Source organism: Scyliorhinus canicula, chromosome 4 (genome assembly GCF_902713615.1).
Source record: "Scyliorhinus canicula chromosome 4, sScyCan1.1, whole genome shotgun sequence".
In the NCBI taxonomy this organism is placed as follows: Eukaryota; Metazoa; Chordata; class Chondrichthyes; order Carcharhiniformes; family Scyliorhinidae; genus Scyliorhinus; species Scyliorhinus canicula.
The window spans coordinates 152,870,637-152,889,758 of NC_052149.1; the positions used below are offsets into that span (position 1 = coordinate 152,870,637).

The window sequence follows — 19,122 nt, forward strand, 5'->3', positions numbered from 1 at the left end:
CGCCCCCTTGTATCCCCTTGTGGGAGAGTCTAGGAGCAGAGGGCATAATCTGAGAGTAAGGGGTCACCCATTTAGGGCAGATGAGGAGGAAATTCTTCTCTCAGAGGGTGGTTAATCTGTGGAATTCTTTACCTCAGAGAGCTGTAGCGGCTTGGTCATTAAGAATGCTCAGATTCTTAATCAGCCAGGGATTAAAACGTTATAGAACATAGAACATTACAGCGCAGTACAGGCCCTTCAGCCCTCGAAGTTGCGCTGTCCTGTGAAACCCTTCTAAAGTCCCTCTACATTATTCCCTTATCGTCCATATGCCTATCCAATGACCATTTGAATGCGTTTAGTGTTGGCGAGTCCACTACTGTTGCAGGCAGGGCATTCCACGGCCTTACTACTCTCTGAGTAAAGAACCTACCTCTGACATCTGTCCTATATCTATCTCCCCTCAATTTAAAGCTATGTCCCCTCGTGCTGGACATCACCATCCGAGGAAAAAGGCTCTCGATGTCCACCCTATCTAATCCTCTGATCATCTTCTATGCCTCAATTAAGTCACCTCTTAACCTTCTTCTCTCTAACAAAAACAGCCTCAAGCCCTTCAGCCTTTCCTCATATGATCTTCCCTCCATACCAGGCAACATTCTTGTAAATCTCCTCTGTACCCTTTCCAATGCTTCCACATCCTTCCTATAATGCGGCGATCAGAACTGCACACAATACTCCAAATGCGGCCGCACCAGAGTTTTGTACAACTGCAACATGCCCTCATGGCTCTGAAACTCAATTCCTCTACCAATAAAAGCTAACACACCGTATGCCTTCTTAACAACCCTCTCAACCTGGGTGGCAACTTTCAGGGATCTATGGACATGGACTCCGAGATCTCTCTGCTCGTCCACACTACCAAGAATCTTACCATTAGCCCAGTACTCTGTCTTCCTGTTATTCCTTCCAAAATGTATCACCCCACACTTTTCTGCATTAAACTCCATTTGCCACCTGTCAGCCCAGCTGTGCAGCTTATCTATGTCCCTCTGTAACTTGTAACATCCTTCTGCACTATCCACAACTCCACCGACTTTAGTGTCATCTGCAAATTTACTCACCCATCCTTCTACGTCCTCCTCCAGGTCATTTATAAAAATGACAAACAGCAGCGGCCCCAAAACAGATCCTTGTGGCACACCACTAGTAACTGGACACCAGTCAGAGTATTTTCCATCAACCACCACCCTTTGTCTTCCATCAGCTAGCCAATTTCTGATCCAAACTGCTAAATCACCCTGAATCCCATGCCTTTGTATTTTCTGCAATAGCCTGCCGTGGGGATATGCCAGGAAATTGGAGTTGTGGATTATCAGTTCAGATTAGGCAGATCTCATTGAATAGTAGAGCGGACTCGATGGGCCCAATGGCCTACTTCTGCTCCTACGTCATATGGCAGGAATGCAGAATTATTCATACCGATATAGGGGAAGGAAGTTCATGACTCACCCTCCTCTGAGCCACAGAACATGACTTGAGTTCCCCAATTCTGCAGTGGTCAGGCTGAACTGGGGCAACAGAGTTGATGATGAAGGGGATGATCTGCACCTTTCTCCTGGTGTCCCTGCAAATGGGTAAGCAACAACCCCACTAATCCCCCACCCACCCACCCCATCCTTAAAACCCCCCCAATCCTTTTGTTTCCACTCGTCCCTTTTTGCGTGGCCTGGAACATTTCTGTCTGCCTTCTGTTACAGGTGCAGTGTTATCTAACGCTAATTTGAGAATTACGCAGGCAATTGTGAATGGTCGAGAAGGAGAGACGGTGACCCTGGGTTGTGTGACCAGCAGGAAGGAAGATGATCGCTTGATGCAATGGGGTTATGTCCCCACTAACTCTACAAACATCAAGTTTCTCGTGTCCTTGAGTCCGGGATCTACAGATTTTAGTCGAATGCCTGGGATCGAAAGCCGTTTTTCCGGGACCAACGAGAGCAAATTAACCTTAAAAATCGACAGCTTGAAACAGACGGATTCAACCAACTATTACTGCCAGAGTAAGGATGGCAATGGGAATGACTGGTGCGGCTGTGGACTGTCCCTGAAAGTGAAACCAGGTAAGTGGAGGCTCATTGGTGGGAAATAGTGACTGGTCTCAAATATTTATTCCTTGTGCCCTATTTGTAGGAATGTGTTAACTCCCTCCAAACAGACTCTCTTTGCTGAGGTGGAAGGGTGCTCCCCAGAGGATGAATCTGCCTACTCACCGTCAGCACCTCACGATGTGGCCACTCCCCCACATTGTGGGATTAACTCCAACAACAGGAAACAGGGTTTATTTTCAATCCAGTCACGGAATAGTTATTGCTCAGTTTTGCTCTTGTCTCACGGAGTTCCTGAAGCAATTCACTCTTTACAAGGCATCAATTCTACTCCATCCAATGCTCTATTGTTCCTGGGGTGTTCTCTTATTGTGGTATCTTGGTCCTTTCAATCAGCCACTTGGCTGTGATTTATAAGGGACATATTAATCACCGAGATCTTGCTGTGAAGGAGGCAATTTCAATTTGGGTCAATACAAAACTTGGAAGCATTATAAATTGTGAGGAGGACAGTGTAGAACTTTAAAAGGATTTTGACATGTTGGTGAAGTGGGCAGATAGGTGGCAGATGTAGTTCAATGCAGAGAAGTAAGAAGTGATGCATTTTGGTAGGAAGAACTTGGAGAGGCAATATAAAATAAGGATAAAATTTTAAAAGTGGTGCAAGAGCAAAGGGACCTGGGTGTATATGTGCTTGGGTCATTAAAGATGGACGGTCAGGTGAGGAGAGCAGTGAATGAAGCATACAGTATCCTGGGCTTTATTAATAGGGGCACAAGGTCCAAGAGCCGGAAAGTGATGCTGAACTTGTACTAGACACTAGTAAGGCCTCAGCTGGAGTATTGGGTACAGTTCTGGATGCCACACTGCAGGAAGGGTGTGAACACATTGGAATAGGTTTACAAGAATGGTTTCAGGGATGAGAAATTTCAGTTATTGTTAAAAAAAAGAGAGTACTACCCAATTCATTTTTTCCAATTAAGGAGCAATTTAGCATGGCCAATCTACCTACCCTGCACAACTTTGGGTTGTGGGGGCGAAATCACACAAATTCTCACACGGGGAGAATATGCAAACCCAGAGCCGGGATCGAACCTGGGTCCTTGGCGCCATGAGGCAGCAATGCTAACCACTATGCCACTGGGCTGCCCGAAGAAACTTCAGTTATGAGGATAGAGTGGGGAGGTTGGGACTGTTCTCCTTGGAGAGGCCAAAGCTATGAAGAGATTTGATAGAGATATTCAAAATCATGAGGAGGCTGAACAGAGTAGATAAGGAAAAACATTTCTAGTTTGGTGGGGAGAGCGAAAGCTGACCTGGCAAGGTGGGATGGTCTCCCTCTATCACTGGCGGGTCGGGTACAGGAGGTTAAAATGAACGTGATGCTGCGATTTCTGTTTATTTTTCAATGCCTGCCGATTTTTCTGCCAAAGGCTTTCTTCAGAGAGATTGAGGGAAAGATGACTTTGTTTATATGGGGAGGGAAGGTGGCCAGAGTTAGAAAGGTGCTGCTACAGAGGGGAGGCAGGCAGGAGGTTTGGATTTTCCGAACTTGATGTATTACTACTGGGCGGCGAATGTGGAGAAGGTGTGGAGCCAGGTCAGAGGAGTTGATTCCCAGTGGGTCAGAATGGAAGAGTGTTTGTGCAGGGGGTCAGGATTGAAAGCACTAGCAACAGCGCCGCTCCCGATAGCCCCGGGGAAATACTCAGGGAGTCCATTAATAATAGCTTCATTGAGAATTTGGAGGCAGTTTTGCCAACACTTAGGGTTGAGGGCAGGGTCAAGGGGAATGCCGATTCGGGGGAACCACAGATTTGAGCCAGGGAGGTGGGATGGAAATTTTCGGAAATGGGAAGAGAAGGGGATTAGGACACTAAAAGATTTGTTTCTTAGGGGTCGGTTTGCAGGATTCAAGGAGCTGGAAGCGAAGTATGGGCTAGACCGGAGGGAAACTGATACACGCAGGTTCGAGATTTTGCCAGAAAGCAGATACAGAGCTTCGCGGTGGAGCCAGCCTCCACATTGCTGGAGGAAGTGCTGACAACAGGGGACTAGAGAAAGGGGAAGTGTCAACAGTTTTTGGAGCTATTTTGCAATAGGAGAAGGCACTACTGGAAGGGATCAAAGCAAAGTGGGAGGAAGAGTTGGGAGAGGATATGGAGGAGGGGTTCTGGTGTGAGGTGCTCCGGAGAGTAAATGCCTCCACCTTGTGCGCAAGGTTGGGGCTGATACAGCTGAAGGTGGTATACAGAGCACACCTCACGAGGGCGAGGATGAGCCGATTATTTGAAGGAGTAGAAGATGTGTGTGAGCGTTGGGGGGGGGGGGGGGGGCACTAATCACGTTCATATGTTTTGGTCCTGTCCAAAGCTAGAGGATTACTGGAAGGAGGTTTTTAGGGTAATTTCTAAAGTGGTGTACGTGAAACTGAACCTGGGCCCCCGGGAGGCCATATTCGGGGTTTCGGACCAGCCAGGGTTGGAAACAGGTGCGGAGGCAGATGTTGTAGCCTTCGCCTCGTCGATCGCCCGAAGGCGGATCCTGATGGGTTGGAGGGCAACCTCTCCACCCTGTGCCCTGGTGTTGGGGGGGGGGGGGGGGGGGGGGGGGGGGGGGACCTGTTGGAATTCTTGACTCTTGAGAAGGTTAAGTTTGAACTGAGGGGAAGGATATAGGGGTTCTACAATTCATGGGCATTATTCATTATGCACTTTCAAGAACTGGATAACATTGAACATTAGTTGGGGGGGTGGGTGGGAGGGTTGGGGGGAGGGGGGCTGTGTGTGTTAATGGCGACTATGGGTGATCACTAATTCCTTTTTGTCATTTGTTTATGTGAACATGCGGGCTAATGTTTGGGGTTTGGTGGGAGGATGGGATCGTTGTTATTGATATGGAGATTGACATATTTGTTCCTGATTATTGTTTATTGTTGGTGGGTGTAAATATGGGAGAAAATGTGAAAAAGGAGGAGAATAAAAATATTTTTTTAAAAATGAAAATGTGACGGCAAAATATAGTAAAGCTACACACAAAAAATGATATCAGTCTGCATATTTTAGTTTTACAAGGGAAGGAAATGAAGCTAACTATTCTTTGCCTTCTAACCTCAGCTATCACGCCTAAACCACCTTCAGTTTATCTCCTACATCCATCGGCTGAGAAAATGACCCAGCAGACTGACAGCAAACTTGTATGTGTAGTCAACGATTTCTACCCAGAGACTGTCTCTGTGTCTTGGTACATGGGCAGCACCCAGCTACCTTCGGGGATTTTTAACTCAGGGTTACTGATGGAATCTGAAGGCAGTTACACCATTATAAGTGAACTAGCAATATCAACATTTCAGTGGGTCAGTGGGCTTCGTTACACCTGTGTTGTTTCACATGAAGCCCTGTCTTCTCCTATCAAAAAAGTGGTCAGTATTGATGGTAAGTTAAATAAACAGGCATGTGAGATCACTCACATACTATTTTTTTTAAAAATGTATTTTATACCAACATATATGGAAAGAGGTTACAACATATGTGGTGCCAGGTCTGTTGCAAATTCCTTATAAAATTCCGCTGGGTACCCACCTGGCCCTGAGGCCCTCCCTGACTTCATACCCCTGATACTATCCAGCACCTCCCTCAGCCCCAGGGGCTCCTCCAATGCCTGCCTCTTTGCTTCCTCCACCGTGACCCCCTCCTCTCCCCCCCGGGTCTGCCTCGTAAAATCTCTGGCAGTATTCCCTAAACACCTCATTTATCTTCCCCAATTCCGACACCACATCCCCAGCCCCAGTCCGTATCTGCAATATTTCCCTGGATGCAGCCTGCCTCCGCAGCTAATGCACTAGCATGCGGCTCGCCTTCCCCCCCATTCTCGTACTGCACCCCTCTTGCCCTACGCAGTTGTCCTACCACCCTCCCCGTTGTCAGCCTGTCAAACTGCCCCAGCAACTTTTTCCTCCTCGCCAATCCCTCCACAGTGGGCACCCTCGAATATTCCCTGACCACCTCCACTATCTTGCTCACGAGATGGTCATGTTCCTCCCTCCTTTCCCTATCCTCATGAGCCTTAAACAAAATAATTTCCCCCCCCGGACCACTGCCTTCAGTACTTCCCAAAAAATGGCCACCGACACCTCCCCATTCTGATTGAACTCCACATAATCCCTAATTGCCAACCGCACCTTATCACAAAACCTCCATCCGCTAACAACCCCGAGTCAAACCTCCACCCCGGCCTCTGCTCTCATCCCATACTGACCCGAATCTCCAGCCAGTGGAGTGCATGGTCCGAGATAACTATCCCCGCATACTCTGCCCCCTCCACCCCAACCAAAATCTCCCAACTCACCACAAAGTAATCAATCCTCGAATACACCTTTAGAGACGTGTGAAAATACTCCTTTCCCCAGACCCAGCCTCTCCATAAATCCCCACAGATCCCTTGCTATTTGTACCCTACCCATTGACCTGGCGCTCGACCGATCCACCCTCGATTCTAGGACACAGTTAAAATCTCCTCCCATGATCAACTGGTGCATGGCCAAATTTGGGATCGCTGCCAACAACCCCCTCATAAAACCCACATCATTCCAATTTGGGACATATACATTTACCAACACCACCGGCTCCCCTTCCTATACCCCACTCACAATCATATATCTCCCACCCGGATCCCTCACCTCCTTCGCAGTGGCCACGCCATGCGCCTTGGCGGACTTGGACTGTGAACCCACATAAAGAAACTAGGCCCCCCCCTCGATCGGCCGCGTGCCCCTGCATCGGACCGGCCCGATCTGGGGCCGACCACCCATTCCCCCCACCAAGGCGTTCGCATACTGAGTTCACAGCCGCCATGCGAAAGTCCCAACCGGCCATACCATGTTGGTTCCACGCCGTCGCGATCTCGGCCAGTCGGAGGCGGAGTATTGCTGGCAGGCCTCTGGCAATGGCCCCTCAGCCACACAGAGGTTCGGGGCCCGGAAAATCGCCGGAGCTGCGCCGGGCCCAATTCCGTCGGAAAAGTTGATTCTCCGCCCCGCGTCCAACACGATTTCGACACGGGGCTGCGGAGAATCCAGCCCATGCTTGTTGTCCAGGACACAAAACGTTGTGTCAATTGGCTTTACATATGCAGATGTACGCAGAATAAACAGCAGAAATAAGCCCTTCAACCCAATCAGCCAATGCCACCATTTATGCTCCACTTGAGCCTCCTTATCTATCAATATAACCCACGATATCTTTCTCACTCATCTGCTTATCTAACTTCTCCTTAAATGTGTCAATGCTGCTCAAATCAACTACTCCCTGTGGTAGTGGATTGCACAGTCTCATCCCTCTAAAAACGTTTCATCACAATTTCCTTTTGGATTCATTAGGGTCTGTCTTCATTAGGGCCTCTAATTATGCTCTTCTGCAGAAGTGGAAACATTTTCTCTCTGTGCCTACTGTCAAAAGCTTTTATAATTTTAAAGCCCTCTAGTCGGTCTTTGTTTCAAACCTGTAATTCCAATCTACACAGCCCTGCTATTTCCAAACAATGTTTCACTGATTCTGTCATCTGGAAAAATTGTTCTTATAAATACTGCTTTGGGGCAGCACGGTGGCGCAGTAGTTAGCACTGCTGCCTCATGGCGCCGAAGATCCAGGTTGGATCCCGGCCCTCGGTACTGTCCATGTGAAGTTTGCACATTCTCCCCGTGTCTCGTCCCCATAACCCAAAGATGTGCAGAGTAGGTGGATTAGCCATGTTAAATTGTCCCTTAATTGGAAAAAAACAGAATTGGGTACTTTAAATTAAATAAATAAATAAATACGGTTCTTTGTGTAAAACATTTTAAAAAGTAGAAAATGTGTCTGAAGAGAATTCCCCTTTCTGTGCCAACTGAAAAAATGATTGATTCACTCACATAATCTACTTGCACCAGAAGTATATTTTGATGCTGTTCATAATGCGTTGTTGCTAATTTAAAACAATGTTTAAAATTAGGAAAGGTTTGAACTAATTGAGTCCAAGTAACTTTATCTGTCATGCACAGGATTAAAGCACAAGGTCACATGTACAAATTAAGGACAACATAAAAAGGGGAATGCAGGAGGAACCTTCTTCTTTACGAGTGCAAGCATGTGGAATAGATTACTGGCATGCACGGTGAAACAAGAAACCTGCATCGGTTTTAAGAAAGAGCGGACGGTTCCATCTGTACATGTGATCCAGGGTTGTTTGAAATGCCGCATAGGAATACTGAATTGATAAACTAGACAGAACCAAGACCTTCCCTTGCTTGGAACTGCTATTATGTTACTATGACATATAGAAGCTGTCTAGAAAATATTGCTTTGGTATTTATATCGAAGTTTAGTATTGGAATAATCAAACTAATAAGATTTTATTTTCTTGAGCTACCACTAAACATTCTTCCCATTGTTATTGTGGGATTTTACTGTGTGCAAATTACAATCCCACATTTGTCAACAAATGCCTTCACTTGTTCTGACGAGCTTTGGGATGTTCTGAAAAGATGGTTTGTAAATGTATGTTTTTCCTTGAACATGATCTAAGTTCTGTTAAATACTACTTTGACCATTAACCATCTCTATTCATTTAGACCCGATTCCGCCATCCATCTATGTTTTGCCACCAACATTTGAAGAGATTGATGTGGAGAAGACATCAACAATTGTGTGTCTGGCTGTTGGATTTTATCCTGAAAGCATTTTCTTTAGGTGGCTTGTCAATAGCCAGGTTAAAGCAGCTTCCAGATCACAAACTCTACCATCGGTTCTAAATACAAATGGGAGCTATACTTCCAGGAGTGAGTTAACAGTTGCTGTAGATGAGTGGGATTCTGGCTCTGTGTACACCTGTGAAATTCAACATGTTTCACTATCATTTCCTGTGAGGCACAGTTTGAGGAAAAGAAATGGTAAGGACACTGTAGCCTAATTTTCTTTAACTATTTACTCCATATGTTTTAATTAACGTTAAATGTTCTAAAACCAAACACAATTTTACTTTCAGTTTTTTCCAAAGATTTCACTTTCTCCTTCCTGCCAAACACTTCTTTCCCCTCAAAATTTTTTCACTTTTTCTAAAAAGTCTGAGTCCAGTTAAGCATGGAATCGTCCTACTCCTTCAGGTACAATGCCCTAAGAAGGGATTGGTGACTGTGGGCTTCCATTTGATTGGCCCATGTTTATGTTTGGCAAAATACAACAGTGGTTTGCTGTTGCCTTCTGCAGTATGGCTAACCCGCTTTTTACTGCCTGCAATCAGGCCTATTGGAGGGATTTCTTCTTGCTAGCTTCCCTGTCTCGAGAGACGATAGGTATGCGCCAGTCAGTCACTGATTGTTGTCAGCATCTGGCTCTCTTTTTGCGGTGTCGCCTCATGTCTTGCTGCGTCTCTTCTCTTCGCCTCTTTTCACTTCCACCTTCACTGCTGTCCATCAGCCCTGGCGAACGCTGGCAAATTGCTCCCAACACTTGTGGTCCATGTCACAGGACTTCTTGTTATGTTTGCAAACATTTTTGAAGCGAAGGGATGGGCGGCAAGTGGGCCCGGTGCCAGTGGCGAGCTCCCTGTACAATTCATCCTTGCCATTCCCCATGCAGCTCACATGTCCAAACAAACATGTCTCAATTGGAAGGATTTACAGACTGATAATCAACCTGTTTGGCCGCAGTATGCACACACCTTCCATGGCCATCAAATCCTGAAGAGGAACTTGAACCCAGAGCTTCTGTCCCAGAGGGAGGGACGCTACCCACTACACCAGAAGACTTCCCGAAGCATGGAATACCATTCCAATATCTGAGCCGATTGAGTGTCTGTTGAATTCCTGTACATGACAGGAAGAGAAGCTGAAGAGAAATCCTCTTACCACTCTGAGCAGTTACAACCTCTCTTGGCCCAATGGGATTTTAAATTCTGCTCTTGTTAACATTAATGTTTTGTTACCTGTGTGGCAGGTAACATGTGCTACTCAATCCTTGGTTAATGATGAGGTCCTCTGAATCTCGATGAAGAAGACTCAAACTCGTCCAGTAGTAACAAAAGGTTTATTGAGTAACTATAACAATAATTGCATGAGTTCTTTACTTTAACTTTGATACTAGTGATAAGGTTAACAAGACATAACTACAGTAACTATACGTAATGCCACTAGCCATCTGAACTGCACTGGTCACAGTGCACCCAAGAGAGAGGGGGAGAGTCACAATATGGTTGCTTTTTTATACCCCTGTTGGTCCAGCCCTCTAGTGGTCATGTGGTGCTACTGATTATACATTAACCCCTTATGTACATGCACATACAGAGATCACTACATCCACCTTTTTTTTCTTGTGTTACACATTTTCTGTATGTGGTAAAGAAAATTTAACAATCAATGAATTAATCAGTCAAATGTTAATACGTTTAGTCTCTTAGGTTTTTCTTCTCGTTTGCCTGAAACAGGTAGACAAATGATGTTATGTACAAATTGTGATGATATTGATGATAATACAAAGCCAATTAATATTTATGAGTCCAATCATGATTTTAAAAATTGTGAGTCCAAATTTTATGAATTTGTTCGGTTGAGTTGCTTTCCTCTTCTGTTGTCGAAGTGGTGATGTTGATGTCGTCATTTCTTTGTGAGCGTCATCAGTGTTCTTGCGTTTGAGTGACCAACAAGTCATCATGAGGTGTTCGAATGGTCGAATCGCTTTGTTGTCTGATTTAGACTTTTTTTTTCTCTATGCTTGTGGTAGCGATTCTGTGTTGCACCGTTGTCTGACCTGGACTTTTTCCTGTGCTTGTGGGATTGATCTTGTGTGTCGTCTGCCTTGAAAGCTGGTGTGCTTGCTTGTTCTGGAGCAGATGCGAATTCATGAGATTTTTTGTCATGCCATGGCATGTTTGTAGTCTTGTCATTGTTTTGCAGTGTGCTGTGGCATTGTCCTTCATGTGCAGAGTTGTACCATGTTGTACAGGTCGTTGTTTCATTGTTGTTGTTTTTGTTGTTTCTGTCTTTGTTGTTTTTGATGTCGTTCTTGTTGTTGTTCTTGTTGTTGTTTTTGTCGTGCCTGTTATTTCTCTTTTTGTTGTTTTCGTCGCTGTTCTTTTCGTTTTTCTTGTCATGCTTGTTGTTTCTGTTATGCTTGTTGTTTTCTTTGTTGTTCTTGTTGCGAGTATGCTGTTTTTGTTGTTGCTGTTGTTGTTCTTGTTTCTGCTATGCGTCTTGCGGTGTTTGTTCTTGGTGCGCTCAATTAGTGTTCCGTGTGGATGATTTGAGTCATTGTCACAGTTATTGGTGTCAGTGTCCGTTGTGATATCTGTTACATTGAGCATTTCTTCTTGAGAATTGTGAGAATGATCTGATGTTGCATTGATGTTGGTGACGTCAGTCATTTGTGGTGGATTTGATTCCTCTCCTTTGCTTCCTTGGTGCTCCTCTTTTGGACTCATTTCAGGTTCACTTGAATCATCATTGATTTCTTTGTGCTCCTCTCCTGGAGTTATTCCTGGTTCATTTGAATAGCCAGTGGTTTCTTGGTGCTCCTCTTCTGGAGTCAAAATCTTCAAGATTTCTATTGACGTGATCTCTCTGGACTCATGAGTAGCCCGACTCTGATTGTTGAGTGCTTCTGTGCAGACAAGCTGAGATATGTCAGTCTTGCTGTGATCCTGCACATCCTGTATGTCAATTGTGATCACATTGTCACTATTTCACATACAGTGGGTAGACAGTCAGTGTCTTCTTGTTGGTTAAATGAGCTGGGTAAACTTTCATAGTCTTTTTGTTGTTCACGTGAGCTTGGTAGACTTTCATAGTCTGCTGCTGGTTGCTCAAATAAGGTGGATAGACCTTCATAGTCTTGTTCATGCATGGCGTTCGCTATGGAGTGTTTGCTTGCTTCCATTTTGGAGTCTCAACGAGCTGTCTGTGGAGGCTTCTGTCGCTCTCTCTGTGGAGTCTTTCATCGCTCTCTCTGTGAAGTCGTGAAGTGTTCTCGCTGTGGAGTCGATCTGTGCTCTCTCAACGGAGTCGTTCTGTGCTCTCTCTGGGGCATCGTCCTCTTCTTGGGTATTTGACAGGTTGCTGTTATCCGATGTATCAACGATCTGCCATGGCATCATGATAGTGGATTCATCTACCATGAGTAGAGAAGTGTTGAGCTGAGCAATCGTGTTGCTGATGCTGTGATCAGCATATCCGAATAACTCAGCCATGTCTGAGCAGTATTGTGTGTATTGTTCGATAGACAAATCATCTCTTTTTGTTTCGGAATTGTTATTGTGCTCTTCACTTTGAGTGGTGCAGACTGCTTGTTCCAGGGTGTTGTGAAAGTTATTTTCAACTGTTCGTGTAAGTTCAGGCATTGTTCTGTCTTTTGATGTAAGAAAATTGGGTTTTGCAGCTTTAAATGTCGTTTTTAAAATTTTCGTGCATTTCCTTTTTAAGTGGGCGTGGTCCGGGTCCTCTGACGTCATGCTGCTCGTGACATCATGCGCAGGGCTCGCTTGCGCATGCGCAATCCGAGTTTCCTTTACTGTGCGCTCTTTTCGCAACTGCGCATGCGCAGAACTCTATTTTGCCAGTTTGCGTCTTTTAGGGTAGTGCGCATGTGTGTACTGGCCTGAACACTCTCGCTCAAGGTGGCTGCCAATCAAAAAGTGCTGTTGCATCGAGTGAGATTCTGCCTCGTGGTGAGTATTCGCGCCATTTTTACGGATTTTACTTTCTAGATAATGATTCTGGCTTTGTAAAGACTCAAAGTATTGATTTTGTTTTTGTTCATCACTTTTTTTGTGAAAGTTCTTCCCTCAAATACTTTTCAGATAGTCCATAAATTAATTGATCCAATATCATAGCATCTCTAAAATTAGCACAATTACAGCCTTGTACTAGTACCTGGAGGTCTATAATAAAATCAGTGATGGGCTCACCATTTCTCTGGCATCTATGCCAAAAGATAAATCTTTCCAGCATCTCACCAGACTGACTTTTACAGTGTTCTTCAAATTTTGTGATAATCACTTTAAATTTAGTTTTGTCTTCACCTTCCAAGAAATTAAAGGAGTTAGAGGTCTCTATAGCTTCCTGTCCTACTCTTCCGAGTAGTATTCCTATATTCCTTTCTTCAGAGACTGTGTTTAAATTATTAGCTGCCATATATACTTGGAACTTTTGTATCAATATTTTCCAGTTATTACTTAAGTTACCGTCAGTTTTCAGCTGCATTGATACTTGAACGTGATCCATCGAATCGTTTAGTTGTCGAGGATCCATCTGTGCGAAGTCCTTCAACAGTCGAATATCCGGTCTGAATTTTCCTCAATTTTTTTGTCTAACCTAATCTAGTTAGTTCTGTTAAAGCCATACGCCTGGTACCATGTTTTGTTACCTGTGTGGTAGGTAACGTGCTACTCAATCCTTGGTAAATGATGAGGTCCTCTGCATCTTGATGAAGAAAACTCGAACTCGTCCAGTAGTAATAAAAGGTTTATTGAGTAACTATAACAATAATTGCATGAGTACGTTACTTTAACTTTGATACTAGTTATAAGGTTTACAAGATCTAACTGCAGTAACTATACGTAACTCCACTAGCCACCTGAACTAATCTGATACTGCCCTGGTCACAGTACACCCAGGAGAGAGAGGGAGAGACACAATGTGGTTGCTTTTTATACCCCTGTTGGTCCGGCCCTCTAGTAATCCTGTGGTGCTACTGATTACACATTAACCCCTTATGTACATGCACATATAGAGATCACTACAATTAGTAAAGAAGCAGAGATAAATACACAGTGGGGCAATTATGGATACAAATTGTTAATTGACTATATTTCAGTTTGAAATCTTTTAATAAGGAATCATTTTTATTAACAACAAAGTTAGTTAAAAAACAAAGGCTTCTTTAATGAGTTACTCAATTGCCTTGAAAGTTGTAAGTTTGGTCATTATTCAGGGTAGTCACAAAGGTATGGGGAAAAATATAAAAATGATAGTCTTCTATGATTTGCAAAATGGAATAATGTTCCAATGACATTGATTTCCAGCAGATTTAATTGAATAAGTTAGGAAACGTTTGGAGGATTATTTGCTGTGTTAGTGATTGGTCAGTCGAGTGTTGACAAGAGGTAGGTAATCTGCACCAAACACTGGATTGATGGACTGACAGCGACATAGCATCATTTTGAACCGCGAGGCGTGCAGTGTAGAACTCCAAAAGAATATAGACAAGTTTGTGGAATGTGTGGGTCAGGCAGTACATGACGCTCATGCAGGGAAAACCTTTCCACACAAGGGTTGGGCTCTGGAATGCACTGCCTGAGAGTGTGGTGAAGGCAGATTCAATTGATGCATTCAAAAAGAGAAACTGTGCAGGGTTTTGGGGAGCAGATCGGGCAATGGACTAAATGAATTGTTCATGCGGCAAGCCAGTGCAGTCACAATGGGCTGAGTGACCTTCTGCTTTGTCACAATCCTGGGATTCTGTGAAGTAAGAAAGATTTTCATGTTATATCCATGTATTGGAGGCTTTACTCATTTACCTTCTGGAAGACAGGAGTAGGATCAAGAGGGAAGTTTTATATTTCTCTTCTTGTTCACATTCCTAACTGGTTTATGGAAATAAGGAAGTGTTAATTGTACGTTAACGGAAGGGAATGAACAGAAAAGCCCGTCCTCCCTCCATTCTACCATGCATTCTTAGCTTATTATTTCCCAATGAGTTGTCTATTTATCAGACACAGCATAGGGTGTGGTAATCAATTCATGTCACCTTACACTGTCTGTCAATTAATCATTGGCCCCGAATTCCATCGTCCCAGGTTGGCCATACAGAGACAGGAGAATTCCGGACTTTGCGAACCCAACCTGCAAAATGGCCGCCTGAAATGTCTGATTTTCAGGCAATGAGTTGCAGGCTGGAATTGAAGTTGGGGATGGGCCACCCAGAAACTGGTGAGGCATCAGAGGCAGAACGGGCACGGGTTTGGAGACTCGGACACATTAAAAAAGCCCCTTCAGAGTTGTCAGTTCAAATGTTACTACGAGAATGCAGCACATCTATGACCAGCATGGTGGCACAGTGGTTAGCACTGCTACCTCACGGCGCTGAGGACTCGGGGTTGATCCCGGCCCCGGGTCACTGTCAGTTTGGAGTTTGCACATTCTCCCTGTGTCTGCGTGGGTTTCACCCCCACAACCCAAACATGTGCAGGGTAGGGAAATTGACCATGCTAAATTGCCCCTTAATTGGAAAAAAAAATTGGGTACTCTAAATTTATTTTTAAAAATTGAATGCAACACATCTGGTAGTCTTGGAAATGTTATTGCGTTGTCAGGTGAGTGTCAAAGCTGCAAATGTTGTCCAACTGTTAGATTACCTTAGAACTGGTGGCCCATCATGGGCTTGCCCTGTGGGACAATTGTTAATAATGCTTCCTAATCAAAAGTGTGCTGAGGACTTTCTCAAGACACAGTCGTAGAGATGGCATTTGTTTGCCACCATGACGCGATACAGATAAAGTGCAGTTATTTAATAAGCTGGTTCGACTTGGTGGATGAATGGACAGCATTATCATGTCCATTATCCTGTCCACTTGTCCTATTGTGTTAGGAAAACAATGGTAGTTTTAAAGGATTTATATTTGTATTGGTAAACATTAGAAATAAGGTTTAGTTTTAAGTGGATTTAATTTAGTGTTTATGTGTCAGGGAAGGTAAACCTATAGATAGATTCCTGCTGGACAATGGTGTTTGTATGTGTGGGGGTGTTGGTTTTGATTCAAACTGTGCTTCTGTTGTGCTTAGAGAGGTTACGGCGTGAAAAGTAATGAAAAGTTTGGAGAAGTGTAAGGTCATTACTTAATAACCGGGGGCCCTTTTAAGATAGAAAGGATTTTTCAGCTTAGTTTTAGCTGAATATATTGCAGTTGGAAATGGGCAGTGAGCGAGAAGGCAGCTCCCACCGTGCTGCTGGACGCAGTTTTTAGAAGGTTAAAGAGGGAAGATTTCTCTCAGCTGTGATTGAAGAAAGCCATACCATGGAGTAGTGGTTAAGAAAACAAGCGCAGAGAGCTAACGTCCAGCTAGTTCAGGAAACTAAAGAAATGAAGAGATCTTTCCGAGAAGCCCGAGGTTAAAGGTTGTGGAAGGGAGAACTGTTCAGCAAAGACAGACAGCTGAGAAGAAGGGTGAAATGGCAGACGGATATCCGAAGTAATTTTCGGTCTTGTGAGACATTACTACAGTTTGTGAGACATAGGCCCCTAACTTCCGCCGAGTGGCAATCTCTGGTGGAGGGGGGTGGGTCCGAGAGGGAGGGAGGGAGGGAATGGGAGGAGTCGGACTGGGTTGCACCGGGAGGGTGGAGTCAGGCCCGGTTGGATGTGGGGGTGGTGTGGTGGGTCCCCTGGGGTTCTCGCATTTGTTGGGGCTGTCCCATGTGAAGCGGTTTAAATAGTTACTCTGGAGCTAGAAGGGTAAAACTGGCAGAACCATTTGAAGTTAGCAATTTAAATTGCTTCCGTTGGGTGGTTCCTAACCCAGGGCAATTCTCCAGAGCAAGTTAGCCCTTCTGGCCAATTGCCAGGTAAACCCTTACTTGGGAATTTCCGAGAGGACTTCCCAGCATCATTGGGATGCTCTCTAAATGCAATGCTGGGGATTCAGGTAGTTATGGGCCATTATTTGAAATAATCATGAAAATCGGTTGCTGCATCCTCAAGCATTTGGGACAAAGAAATCCTGAAGAGAGAGGTGTACAACCTGAAAGTGAAAATTTGACGGAATCAGCCAAGAGAAAGCATTGCTTAAACCAAGATTTGAAAGTGGATCATTTTGGAAACGGAATTTCAAAACATTCATGTAGAAGTCGGAGGTCAGTGAGACAAGTTGGCCCATGGTATAAGAATCATCGGGGGGGGGGGGGGGGGGGTGGGGGGGGGGGGGGGGGGGGGGGGGGGGGTTTGAGGAGAAATCCACAGACATTCCCTTGGGTTCAGAGTGGAGGGTGTGTCTTACCAAGTCATCTTGAGAGCTTAAAGGGACTGTATGTTCCTGAGACCATTATTGATTAAGATATACATTGTAACCCATGTTAACCTTAAAATCTGTGTATATTTGTGAAGCTAAGAGGGAGTGTTATAACCCTGCATGGGACTCATCCAGCGGAGGATGATTGTTCCCTAGTGCTGACTGGGCTGTGAGTTAACCAGCATTAGTATAACAGGAAGGAGTGAGGACCCTGAGGTGTGTAACTGCGTCCTGTGTAAATACTGCTGTTATTCTGAATACATGTCTTTCTTATGAACTCCTTGGACTCCCCTTTACTGTTTACTTCATGGAGTAAAGAAGTATTGTGTAGTCAACCTTTTCATGTTTAATAAATGTTATACATGAGTTAGTTAAAGCTCTTGGGCCTAAGGGATCAAAGGATATGAGGGGAAAGAGGGAACAGGTTATTGAGTTGGATGATCAGCCATGATCATGAATGGCAGAACAGGGTTGAAGGGCTGAAGGGCCTTCTCGCGCTCCTGTTTTCTATGTATCAATGTTTTTTTTTCCTGTTGTCAGAAACTAATTAGCAGTCCTGTGACACTATTTCTCTGTTTTCTAAAAGAAAATAAAAGCTACAGAGCGGGATTCTCCGTTTCTGAGACTAAGTGTTGACGCCAACGCAGAATTCGGGGACTTCACGACAGAAAAACTGGCACTGCCCCAGGACTGATTCCACTACTGCTAAAGGGCTAGCACCGGCGCCACGTGGACCACAGTCGATTCTAATGAGAAACGGTGCCGATTTTGTCATTTTCACAATTCACACTCAAAGGCTGACAAGCTGCAGCCGCACATATACACTGCACTCACCACGCACTCCATCCCAGCCAACAAGATGACAGCGAGGAGAGCAGCAACACGTTCCACGGACGCAGAGACCGAGACTCTCATGGGCGCATTGGAGGAGGGGCGGATGACCGTGTACCCTGGCCCGGGAAGGAGGCTGCCAGCTGCCGTCGTAGGCTTTGCCTGGGCGCAGGTGGCAGAGGCCGTAAGCACCGTGGGCGACACCGTTCGGATGGGCCAGCAGTGCCGGAACAAAATGCACAACCTCCTCAGAGGCGCCAGGGTGAGTAGGAAGCACTGTGCCCCTGGCAATAACCTGCGTCCCGCACTCCCTGTGGCCCCTCACTGTGGCCGAGCAGAGGACCCTGGATGTGGTCAATGGCCCGGAAGGACGGGAGATCGCCGAGGTGGAGCTCGGCCACGGGCGAGGAAGTGAGACCCCGCTTAGTTGCGGTTCCCTGTGACACTTGTGCTAAACCCCCACACTACCCTCACCCCCATAACGCCCTCACCCCACACCACCCACACAGCCAACACTACCACCTCCAACCCCCCTCCCCACCATCCCCTGGCTTGCGGTCGAATCATGAGTCTTCTCTTGTGTCTTGTAGGACCTGCTGGTGATGGGTCGGGTCCATCTGGCGTACCCCACCCCCCAGCCAGTGCCACAGCCGGAGCCCCCACGTGAGCTGAGCAGCAACGCTGAGAGCAGCCCGGACACCAGCCCTCCGCCCGAGACTCAGGAGACCCTGGAGCTCGAGATGGAGGATGACGATGATTTTCCACCACAGCTGTCTCCAACACCCTCCACCATCCCAGGGACACTCACCTCGGTTGGGCATGTTAGTGAAGAGGCTCCTGGTTGGCACCACAGTTGATCCGGTACAGCAGGTGGAGGTAGGAACCCAAGGGAGTGGACGGTCGGAGGGCAGGCTGATCCCAGGGACAAGCTGCCGTCCAGACGGGTCTCGAGCTTCGGGAACAACAGTCCCATCCATAGTGGAGAAGCAGTCACAGAGCCAGGGACTGCATGACGGGTTGCCAGCGGGCATCCAGCACCTGCCGGAGCAGTTGGAGTAGTCCAACCCCGTGCAGGAGCAGGAGGTGATGCCATCAATGTGTGCCACCCAGGCCAACACCGCACGGGTGGCGTCCACAGTGGAGGCATTGGGGCAACGGTTTTGGCTATGGATCAGC

General features: G+C 45.8%; 1 gene segment (V, D, J or C); it reads left to right on the forward strand.

The window, feature by feature from the left end:
• Positions 1 to 1,504: 1,504 nt before the first annotated feature.
• The window catches only part of LOC119965091, a 36,514-nt gene continuing 18,896 nt past the window's right edge, over positions 1,505 to 19,122 (forward strand). The window contains 4 exon segments of the C gene segment in view: positions 1,505 to 1,616; positions 1,740 to 2,099; positions 5,201 to 5,518; positions 8,692 to 9,009. Coding sequence covers positions 1,568 to 1,616; positions 1,740 to 2,099; positions 5,201 to 5,518; positions 8,692 to 9,009 — 1,045 coding nt within the window.